This window comes from Salvia miltiorrhiza, chromosome 8 (assembly GCF_028751815.1).
Source record: "Salvia miltiorrhiza cultivar Shanhuang (shh) chromosome 8, IMPLAD_Smil_shh, whole genome shotgun sequence".
NCBI lineage: Eukaryota > Viridiplantae > Streptophyta > Magnoliopsida > Lamiales > Lamiaceae > Salvia > Salvia miltiorrhiza.
In genome coordinates, this window is record NC_080394.1 from 30,948,058 (window position 1) to 30,960,196 (window position 12,139).

The 12,139-nt window shown below is 34.8% G+C and overlaps 1 protein-coding gene across 1 annotated transcript; it reads left to right on the forward strand.

The window, feature by feature from the left end:
* Nucleotides 1-2,681: 2,681 nt before the first annotated feature.
* LOC130997626 (probable LRR receptor-like serine/threonine-protein kinase At1g67720) lies at nucleotides 2,682-10,604 on the forward strand. The gene is made up of 15 exons (XM_057923012.1): nucleotides 2,682-3,129; nucleotides 4,315-4,846; nucleotides 4,937-5,442; nucleotides 5,756-5,888; nucleotides 6,093-6,164; nucleotides 6,258-6,326; nucleotides 6,407-6,478; nucleotides 6,772-6,840; nucleotides 7,791-7,942; nucleotides 8,038-8,276; nucleotides 8,847-8,973; nucleotides 9,041-9,109; nucleotides 9,278-9,464; nucleotides 9,695-9,830; nucleotides 9,977-10,604. Exons 1-15 carry the CDS (start codon nucleotides 3,051-3,053, stop codon nucleotides 10,310-10,312), a joined length of 2,778 nt encoding a protein of 925 aa, XP_057778995.1. The 5' UTR covers nucleotides 2,682-3,050; the 3' UTR covers nucleotides 10,313-10,604.
* Nucleotides 10,605-12,139: the final 1,535 nt, after the last annotated feature.

Here is a 12,139-nt window from a genome sequence, read left to right on the forward strand (position 1 = left end):
CCTTACTAGCAGAAAGAACGTACGTTATACGTGTACTTAATATTATTTTAATTTTAATTGAAAATCTATTATTTAAAAAAAATATATTAATTCATTACTTTTATTAGATAGTTTATTGGATGAATATATTTATTTATAAGTCTTATCAATAGCTATAGATATAAAGTATTCTTTATAGATTTGGGTGACAAATAAATGTACATCAAAATAGATTTATATTTTATAAACATATAAAAATAATAAAATAAGTAATACACAAATTGTGCTTTAAACTGCCTTAGGCTCTTTTTCTATTAGTATATAGATTTTGGATCTATTGAATGGTAAAATTTAAGACTCCTGGGTGGTTGCTTTTTATCCCTCTAAATGGGATAACCAAAATTTATAGCTTTAAATGTCTCCTCAAAATAGAAGCTCACCATCTTCCCTTCCTTATTTTCACTTCAAAGAGGGATAATATTATACCTCAAAAAATGGAGGGATAATATTATCATTTTGAGGTATAATATTATCCCTCCTTGAAGTGAAAATAAGGAAGGAAAAATGGTTAGCTTCTATTTTGTGTAAAATGTGGGATAAAAAAAGATATATTTAAAGGCATAAATTTGTATTATCCCTCTTTTTTCCATCCATAAAAGTGAACGCACCCCTACTCTTTTTGCCTGCATTATTATCCACACTCTTCTTGCATTATTGGCATTTTTTAATAAGCGGCCATAAAAATATATAGGTGAGATCGTTTTCATATTATTTTAGGGTAAATATCACTTTAAACCTCAAACTATTTTTGCACTATCAATTATATCCTGAACTATCGAAAATAATTTTTTAAACCTTGAACAATCAATTTTGTATCAATTGTACCATTCGTTCATTTTTTTAGCTTCAAAAATTTGTCGTGGCTCACCGAATACCACAATGTATTTAGAATCATTCTTTTTTTGACCTATATTATATAAAACGACGTGATTCTATGCATTACTCATTAAAAATTAAAAGGATGAAAAATGGATAAAGGGCACAATTGATATAAAATTGATAGTTTAAGGTTTAAAAAAATATTTTCAATAGTTCAGAAAATAATTGATAGTGCGAAAATAGTTTGAGGTTTAAAGTGATATTTACCCATTATTTTATGCACATTTATTATGCCTGTATATATTATTGATGCACATTCCTTTAACAAAGAAATCATATGCTATGCGCCATGAGGCAACATCCAAGAATGACATGGATTCAATGTGGGCGGATCTTGTCTTTTCCACCTGCGTCAGATTATCCACTGTTGCGTTGCCACGTGGCATCAGTTTTGACTCTCTTTGACTTCATAAATTATTGACCGACCCGTTTCACGACTCAATTCCAATTTTGTTAATTAATCTTCCGTTAATCGCCCATATTTTTGTGGTGGAAATTATTACATATAGCCATTTTTAATAAAAATGTAAGTTTTATAGCCCTAGTTTATAATACATAAGTTATATAACCATTTTAGGCTTAAAAGACAAAAGACATTATAGATTTTTAAACCTAAAATGGCTATATAACTTATGTATTGGAAACTGGGGCTATAAAACTTATGTTATTTTAAAATAGGGCTATAATAAGATTTCCCTCTGTTTTTGTGGTTACACATTCATCTGATTTTTGTTTTTTTATTGAGTACAAAATGTTATCTATAGTCCGAGGCCGACCGTCATTTTCATGTATTATTGTTAGAACATTTTCAACCAGATATGATTAATTTTAATAATTTGAATAGTGACCTCACATTGTTTTTCTTTTCTTATTGTGGCCTATAAGTTCTGCCGTAACAATATTGTGATGTACAGATAATAAAAGTTTGAAGTTATTTTGAATACTGGAGTACTAATTAATCCTTCAAGAACATTAACATTTTTTTTTTCATGAATACATATAGACCATCGAGTATGAGTAAATTATCAATAATAGAATGAATATCAAATGATTTTTATAATAAAAAAGTGCCTCTTAGTTAAGGTGAGATGTTTCATTTTCACATAGTTGGTGGTCAGAGGTTGAGTCATTTGAGGAGATTAGTGAGTGTCAGAGGTTAGTTTGTGTGACTATAAAAAAGTTAAAGAAATTTATGAGATTAGCATATGAATGAGTTTCACGATCTAGCTCTAACTAATTCTTTTTGTCCCTTTTTTTTCGACGTCAGAATTAAGATGAATCAATTAATTACTTACTCAATCTTATAAAATATGAATATTTGTAAGTGATATAAATTTTAAAAAATATTAAATAAAAATACATTGTAAGTGCAAAAATAAGTTTTACTTTATGAAAAATAGAGATAACAAGTAAAGAGATTACGAGTTATCTAAGATCCCTACAAATCAGCTAATGAGATACAACACTTCATAAATGTGCTACCACCTATCAGCAAATCACTGTGTTCTGTCCATAAAATATTTACTTTTTATATTATTTTTATCAATTTATTAAGGATTAACAACTTACCGATTTTAATCGCTTATTTCATAAAATACCCCCGATATTCAACATCGTTCAATTAACTGTTTTTTTTTTTGTATAATATGAAAAAGAAAACAAACATCTTTCAATTATGAGACATAAGATTATTAAAGATAAAAGATACAAAGTATAATGTTCTAATTATATTAATTAATGATGAGAAAATAAATTTGTGACATTATAGAAAGAAATGAAAAAGTAGCAGCGACTGACCTTCAGTGTTGGAGTCCTTTCAACACCCCAGCTCCAGCAAAAAAGCTAAACCCTCTCTCTTTCTCTCTCTTATTTACTTCTTCTTTTGCAAAACCAGACTAGTTCGCATTTACTTATGCAAGAACATTCCTCTCTCACCAAGATTTCACTATAATTATTGCAGTTTGAAAAAAAAAACGAGAAGTAGGATCTTCCTCTCATTCATATATCTCCATCCACTTGTGCTCCAAATCTTTTTTATACAGTCACTTCATATCTGCTCACTCTTTTTAATCCTTTCTATGGCTTCAACTTCCTAGTACTCTTTCATATTTATATTTGAAGAGAGAGGAGAAATGGGGTCTATGAAAGTTCTCTTTGCTCTCTCTCTGTATGCTCTTATTCTCATGGATTCTTCCACAGCCCAGATGCCAGGTTCCTCGCTCTTTTTTTTATTCCTTATAGATTTGTTTCCGCTGCTGTTTTTGTTGCATTCCTTGAGTATTTTCCGTGGTGGGTTTTTGAGTTTTTCGTTTTCTTGTCATAATTTGGTTTATTTCACATTTCTCCATCTGTGCTGGATGGTTTCTTGATTGGCTTGTTTATTTATAACGGTGTTTGTTTGTTTGGAGTAAGTTGTCTCAGGTGGGACAATACAATCATAAGATTTATTTGTTAAGGTTGTTTGGAATATTTTAATTCTCTTGGATACCAAAGTGGTTTAGTAAGGACAAGAATACCTGCAGTAACTATCTGCATATGCTAATATGAAGTGACTATCAAAAGAAACGTGGTGTGTTATACATATTGTGGATGCATCTTAGTTTTGCAAAATTAGATCAGGATAAAATGTCATAATTGAGCAGTGGTGCAGGTGATGCAGATTTCTGAACTATTTTTGACTTCGAGTATTTAGATAAAAAGGGGCTGAATTGTCCACTGTGATAGTTATATAGCTTGCTATAATTTCTTAGATGAGGCTGTATTTTACAGCCATAGAGGGCTAAAATTTGTTATTAACTTATTGAAAGGAACTAAAGTGGTTTAGCAAGCCTCCAATCTTAATGATGAAACATTTAAAGAGATCTGCATCTAATAGCCTTTCCTCTCTTTTGTGAGAATATATATGTACACATGTATATGGATTGTATATATACATATGAGGTGATGCGCTTGATATGCAGAAAACCTATTGCCCTGATTATAGAGGCCATATTCACTTTATTATTAATGGATGTTTCTGAAACAAATTACTTTATGAAGCTGAGATTTCTCTATGGCTTGTGGCATGCCCCTGGGTTACTGCTTACTGTTCTGTATTTTGTTTTTCCTTTTCTTTCATATTTCTTTCACATGTTTTCTTTGAGTTGCAAAGCCCCTGCCACAGTTAATTGTAAATTGCTTCATATCCTTTTGTATGTGTGACGATGAAGTGCAGCGGTTTCAATCCATTATCACATTACAAAATTCTATTGAAACCAATAATTCATCTCACTTACTTAAGGTATCTGAAGTCTGATGACAACTTCGCAAAGAGGTTGCTGCATATAACTATATAAGTATAGATTGGGCCTGTTAAGTGATCGCATATACTGATATCCAATTGCTGCAACAATGCAGGTTTTGTAAGTCTGGATTGTGGTGGTTCCAATAATTTTACAGATAAGATTGGTCTTGAATGGAGTCCAGATAACAACATGTTAACTGGAGATATAGCCAACATATTCGTAGCCAATGAGACCAGAAAACAGTATAAGACACTAAGATACTTCCCAGCAGATGATAACAAGTATTGCTACACCTTCAATGTCATCAGTAGGACCAGATATCTCATAAGAGCGACCTTCTTGTATGGAAACTTTGATGACAATAATGTGTATCCCAAGTTTGACATTTCATTTGGGCCTACACATTGGGGTACTATAGTAATTTCAGATGCTAATACAATAGAGCTTCAGGAGTTAATATTTCTAGCTACAGATCCTACCATTAGCGTTTGTTTGTCCAATGCAACAACCGGCCAACCGTTTATATCCACCCTTGAGCTCCGACAGTTTAATGGTTCCATCTATTTCAATCAGTATGAGAGCCAATTTTTCCTCAGTATGTCAGCAAGAATAAATTTTGGTGCAGAGAGCGATGAACCAGTCAGGTACACCTGAAATTACAAAAGTTTGACTTGTTTTCATTTTGCCTATTGGAATTAAAAATCAGATAAGTTTCAGTTGCTTTTGTGCTGTAGGTATCCAGATGACCCATTTGATCGAATATGGCAGTCTGACTCAGTGAGAAAAGCCAATTACCTTGTTGATGTTGCCCCTGGAACTGAAAAAATATCAACAAAGATGCCAATTGATGTCAGCAGGGATGAATGGCCACCCCAGAAGGTAATGCAGACAGCTGTAGTTGGCAGAAATGGATCATTGACATACCGGTTGAATCTCGATGGTTTTCCTGCTCCTGGTTGGGCATTTTGTTACTTTGCCGAAATTGAAGAATTGGGTCCAAGTGATGCTAGAAAGTTTAGGTTTATACTCCCTGGCGCTCCTGATCTTAGCAAGGCTATTGTTAATATCCAAGAAAACGCCCAAGGACAGTATCGATTGTATGAGCCAGGATACTACAACATTTCTCTACCATTTGTTTTATCTTTCAGATTTGGGAGGACTTCTGATTCTACAATGGGTCCTCTGCTGAACGCCATGGAGGTCAATAAATATTTGAAAAAGAGTGATGGCTCTGCTGATGGTGAGCATGAACAAATTTTCTTAAACATGCAAACTATGCATTTTTGTTTTGACAGATTCATTACAATAAAAAAAGTAAAAATTAAAGAGCTTTCTTCTACTACACTACAATACTATGTAGAATTTTTCTGTTCTCCCTACGTACCCCATATTTTTTTGGGAAGTTGAGTCCTCTGAGCCAGGAGCATTTGTTCTTTTCTGTTTAGTAGGTTGAGGAGTTACTCTTTGTGTGAGGAAAGCGAAAGAGCTTCCTTTACTTACATTCCGTGCCTTCCTCCAGCTTGAAAATTGTCTCTAATTTATGTGAATTGCAGGACCAGTTTTGGCTGCAATAGCCATGTCTTATTCATCATCTAAGTGGGCAAATGAAGGTGGTGACCCTTGCCTCCCTGCTCCATGGTCATGGGTCCAGTGTAGTTCAGATCCTCGGCCAATGATAACATCAATGTAAATTCTGCTTCCTTCTTAGTTCAATGTTGTAGTGACTAATGAAAAATTGATAATACCATTACTGCCATTTAGTTAAAACTTAAAAGTTCAGAATGGATTATATTACATACAGATAGATATGTTTCTGTGCTGACCTTTATAACTTAACTTGCACCTGAAAATATGATCTGTATATTTTTTACCATTTATGTGGTTGTGCAGTAAACTGTCAGGGAAGAATTTGTCTGGAACCATTCCAGTAGAGTTCACAAAGTTGGGCGGCTTAGTTCAGTTGTAAGTTACTGACTCCACCGTTTATTATTCAATGCCACATCCTTATCCCTGTCCATGATCAAAATATAACGGTCGTGCGCCTATTCATTGCAGATGGCTTGATAATAACTCACTGAGTGGGCCAATTCCAGATTTTTCTGGATGCCCCAACTTAAAGATAATGTGTGTACTCCAATTGTTCTGTTTATTTATTTGCTTTTTATTTTTGTTAGAGCAACTGATTCATTGTCTCCCTGTGGCAGACATCTTGAGGATAACCAATTGAATGGTGAACTACCTCCTTCCTTGGCAGATTTGTCAAATTTGAGAGAATTGTAAGTTTGAAGAGCTCAAATAATATCCAAAATACTAGCCCGTTACATAGCCTTTGTCAGGATTATGGTGAAACTTTAATTTCTCAAAATTCCTCTCAAGAATTTAAATTATTCTTGGTTCTTTTTTGTCTGGAATTCTGACTTTTTACTGCACGAGTGTTGCACTTCCAAAAACATCCATTCTTCTGGCAAAATGGCTTGTTTGTATTGTTCAATGTATTTTGTTAGTATTTCGCTCTCAATTGTATACTTCTTACTAGAATTTTGTTGAGTCTTTGATTCATTTGTCGCAGGTATGTTCAGGACAATTTGTTAACTGGAAAAATTCCATCTGGTCTTCTTAATAAAGATCTGACTTTGAAGTGAGTATATATTATTTTTTTTTTTTTTTTATCTTGGGAGCTTATATGTCCGTCTGTTTACTTCGGAAACTAGGGTGCAAAACAAAATATTTTTTTGATCAATTGTGTGCATAAATGTATCAGTTATATTATAACTCAAGCTAAGAAATGGGATATCAAGCCATCTTTATATGGCTAACGAAATGTCTTGCAGTCTTGGGGATTTTTCGGCCTGGTTGCACTAGCAAATGCAAAATGGATCTTACCTTGGATTGAGTAGGAAAAAATATGCTGATTTCAAATTTCTGTAGTTATTTTGTGTTTTGGTCAAATACTCATAATCTATGTAAGAGGTTTTGCATCATAATTTAGCATGTGGGAAGGTCGTATGAATGCTCAACATAGTAGTTTGTGCATATCACTGATCACATGACTATTTTAAGATGCATATGAATTTGGTCAATATAATCTGGGTCATACCTGGTTGCATTTTGAAACATTTACATTCTTTATTGGGGCGCAATCCAGTACGTCTGCCCTAATTAAATCCTAATTGTGATTAATAAATCCTAATTAGGGATTGTAAACCCTGATTGATCAACCCTAATTCAATTAGGGTTGATACACTATACTTTGTTTTTCTCGTATCAATTTGGGATGTAAATTAGGCGATTACTTAAGACTATAAGTTTTCATTTGACATGTAATGTTTTGAGGTGTATAAATGAAAAGTAGGCTTGGTTTGTCATAATTTTCAGCAAAAGTCACTATGATTTCATGTGAAATCTGTGACCATGCTGACATCTTTTGAACTTGGCGAGCTTCCATTTTACTAGGTTGGAAGTTATTGGCTTTCTGGGTCTTACCTAATATAATTCTCAAAATGCATTCCAATCTTTCTCTTGAAAAGACTTCTAGTCAATATAATCGCTCAGCCTCTATCTAAAACATCTTAATCATCTGTGATTCAGCTACACTGGGAATGCAGACCTTCACAAGGAGAAGGGAGGGAGCCGTAAGAAAATTATTATCGGGACGTCAATCGGAGCTGCTGTTCTGCTTATTGCTACCATTACCTCCTGTTTCTTATTGCCCAAAGGAAAGAAGAAACCTCCTCGTAAAGGTTAGATTTAAACAATCAGAACCAGCGTTTCACTACGTGCATCAATCTTAGTTGGATTAACACGAGACTTTTATGTTATATTTAATTTTTGTTAGGAGAATCACACCATAGTTTACCTCCTCAAAAGCTCGCTTCTTCCCTTGGTGATACTGCCGAAGCTGCTCATTACTTCACATTATCTGAGATCAAGGATGCAACAAATAATTTTGAGAGAAAAATTGGGTCTGGAGGCTTCGGGGTTGTATATTATGGGAGACTGCCAGATGGAAAAGAAATTGCAGTCAAGCTTTTGACTAATGATTCCTTCCAGGGAAAGCGAGAGTTTTCCAATGAAGTACGTATTGACTACATAGTTGTTGGAATGATTTTATTGAGATAACTTTCATCTTTTTATTCGATTTTCTTGCTGTATTCAAATTTGCAACTGGCTTTCAATAAGATTGCTGATAGTGATTAAACATAATATGCATTAATTGTGATTGTCAAGATCCAAGAACCACTTTGATTCTTTACATTTTCTGTAGAAACCAAAGTTGGCCAGACTGTCTTGAACCAAAGACATTTGGTCTGTTTAAGAAAGACAAACTTTTACTATTTCCTAATATTTATTTTGCCGGTTACCAGTTAAGTATGTCTCCTTTACATGAAGCCCAGAATCTAACTTCGAGCTTGGAATCTTGAGGCCGTGCCTTTATTGCCATGCCAATGTAGGAAAACATATTTAATTGTATGATTGTGACATCTGTCACTGACCATTAGATTTATTTAAGCGACTTGAGCTGGTTAGTGGTTAGTTTTGTTCCTGAAATTCATATGGTTAGCTTTCGGAAAATTCAGTGAACTATTTCAGTAGTGTTTTATATTTCAGTCTGCTCTCGTACTGATATTTTTGACGCTTGAACAGGTTTCTCTTCTTTCAAGAATACATCATAGGAATCTTGTCCAGTTTCTTGGATATTGCCAAGAAGAGGGAAAAAGTATTCTTATGTACGAGTTCATGCACAATGGGACTCTTAAGGAACATCTTTATGGTAAGTATATATTTTCAGATATGATGGACTAACCGACAATAGCTAAAACGATCTAGTATTTTGACAGGGCCCTTAACACATGGAAGAGGAATTAATTGGATTAAACGCCTTGAGATTGCTGAGGATGCTGCCAAAGGTTGGTTAGCCAGATAAAATAAACTTTATGTCGAGTCTGTATTTTCCAATACTGAATAAACTCATTTTACTGCATAAAAATTGCAGAAGAGATTTTACCTAAATACATGTAAAATTGGGAAGTAGAAGAAGCAATTTTGATATGTTTTCTCTCCTCTTGCTTGTTCAGGGATCGAGTACCTCCACACTGGTTGTGTTCCTACAATCATTCATCGAGACTTGAAGACCAGCAATATTCTTCTTGACAAGAACATGAGAGCTAAGGTTTCCGATTTTGGCCTTTCAAAACTAGCAGTTGATGGAGCTTCACATGTGTCGAGCATAGTTCGAGGAACTGTTGGTTATCTTGATCCTGAGTATGTTCTTCTTCTTCAGGGTTTAGGGTTTAGACTATAAATGGAGGATATTACCATATATATTACCTGACAATCTTGAGCTAGGCTTTGAAACACCTAATACATGACATGAAGCTTAAAAGTAGGATGTCAAAGCAATGTGTACCAATTGGATTCAACAGCTGCTTAGTTTGCATTCTTCTTGTGCTTATTTTCACACAAACTCATTACTCTTCCTTCACATCATGCAGATATTACATCTCCCAGCAGCTGACGGACAAGAGCGACGTCTACAGTTTCGGGGTCATTCTCCTCGAGCTAATATCCGGTCAAGAAGCAATCTCTAACGAGAATTTCGGACATAACTGCCGAAATATAGTCCAATGGGTAAGATGTGACTTTCCTGCCAGAACGCCCTCTTTTATCTCGTTCGTCTCCAGATTGCATGTTACTCGTCGTGTACTTGGATAGAAAACGGGGGAAAATAAAATGAAAAGTAAAAATGATAGCACTATCCATATGTTTGTTGGCAGGCAAAGATGCACATTGAGAGTGGAGACTTGCAAGGGATCATCGACCCTGCATTGCACGAATACGACATACAGTCGATGTGGAAGATAGCGGAGAAGGCGCTGATGTGCGTGCAGCCGCACGGGAGCATGAGGCCGTGGATGTCTGAAGTTATAAAGGAGATCCAAGATGCACTGGCCATTGAAAAGGGCGCAGAGGCAGTGAGGGAAGGCAGCTCCGACGAGATATCAAGGCGTTCGGCTCACTCGTCCCTCAACTTGGGCTCGTTGGACATCGGCGCCAGCGACCACCACTACTTGTCCATCGATGAATCCATTGCACGCCCAACTGCTCGGTAGAACTCTTGTCAACATATTTTTATTGGCTTTGCCTTTTGCTGCTATATTTGGTCACACTGCCTGCTGCTGGGGTAACCAAAACAGTTGGTATAGATTAACTGTAAATTCCAGCCCTTTTTATTTTTATTATTATTATTATTATTATTATTATTATTGAAAGGATTGGTCTATATTGTTCTTCATCATTTTTTACCATCTTTCGAATTTTTTCTTGGAAATATACTGTGCATTCTGTAAAACTATAATACCCATTGTTTTTTGCTTTGTTTTTTATGTGATTATTGGAGTGAATGTTTTTGTTACCTTTCCTATTAAAAATAAGGTATCCCTTCTATCATTCTATTGTTTTGATGTTTCAGCACTCTTTTACCTCTAGGCTGTAGCCCAAACTTTTTCTCGTTTAGACACACATATTTTGTATAGATTTTCTCTGGTTTTATCAATTATTTTCGAGAATCATTTTAACAAGAATATATCATAAAACTAAAAGTTATCATTATGACAAAATTTGGACATGTATTTGAAACGATCTAATGTGACGCTATATGGATATTTTTGTATAGGCTTACATAATAAAGTTTTTAAAAATTATTTTAATTGAAAATTCTAAGGGCATCTACATCGGGCTGACTTATCAGCGGACTTGAGTCAGCTGATGTAGGGTGGGGTGGTTTGAGGCGCGACTCATATGGATAAGCCTGACTCGTAATTTTTTTATGTGTGGCGCGTGCAATGCACGCGTTTGGCTCAAGTCGGCTTAGCTAATGAGTTATTGATGCAACATAGGTAGGGTTGTCAATCCAGCATGAAACTCATGTACTGGTCCGATTAACCCGCTAATCTGAGAGGGTTAAGGTTGGAAATTTTCAACCCGATTAGCCTGCACCCGAATAACCCATAACCTAATAGGGCTAACCTGAAATTCGGTAGGTTGGTCCGGTTGACATTCCTAAGCATAGGAGTGACTCACCCCAATTAATTTATACTCCCTCTGTTTCATTACAGATGTTCCACTTTCCATAATGAGATGTCTCATTACAAATGTTCTATTTATTTTTTGGCAATATATTATCTCTCTATACTTAATATTTAAATAATTTCCACCAATTTACTTTATTTACTTTCTACACAATTCTTAATCTCCGTGCCCAAAAGTAATGAGACATTTGTAATGAGACGGAAGGAGTATGAGTCAACCCAATGCAGCACGTGACTCATAAGTGAGTCCGAAATATATGGATGAGTCAAGTATTGACTCAACCAATGTGGATGTTCTACACTTTAAAATAAGGGCTAGTTGCCTGTAAATCCAAAATGTATTTTGAAATTTGGAAATTATACCTATTCTTTTAAAATTTCCTCAGAATCCAAAAAAACTGACACATACTTATAGCAGCTAGATTTTTCCCAAGAGCAGTCAAGTAGATTATGTTTTAGAAACATGGACTAAGAAATCATCCCGAATTTATAATTCTTGCATCACAAAAGCTATGACAATTTCTCAAATTGATTTAAACCCCCAACACATGTTTCAGAAATGGGAGCAGCCCAAGTCTGACAGTCTGAGGCAAGTGGGAGCAGCCCACATTGCTCCCACAAGTTCACATAATAGGTGAAGCACCAGTAGGGAGAAGACTGAAAATGGATCCACAATTTATTTTATGTATGCATAGAATGCTTTCAAATATTTCTATGTTATACTGTTCATAGCATGGATTATTATTTTAAATGGATTTTTCAAATGTTTTCAAATGGCTAAACCTACTGAGCATACTAGTACTCAGCCATGCAATTGTTTTCAAAACCTTTTGCAGGTTGAGCGAAAGA

What these genes read in the sequence shown, in the direction of transcription:
- LOC130997626 (XM_057923012.1), top strand. Translation starts at nt 3,051, where the DNA reads ATGGGGTCTATGAAAGTTCTCTTTGCTCTCTCTCTGTATGCTCTTATT. An exon ending in GAGTGATGGCTCTGCTGATG is followed by an intron (nt 5,443 to 5,755) that starts GTGAGCATGAAC and finishes TGTGAATTGCAG; the next exon opens with GACCAGTTTTGGCTGCAATA. An exon ending in AATAAAGATCTGACTTTGAA is followed by an intron (nt 6,841 to 7,790) that starts GTGAGTATATAT and finishes TCTGTGATTCAG; the next exon opens with CTACACTGGGAATGCAGACC.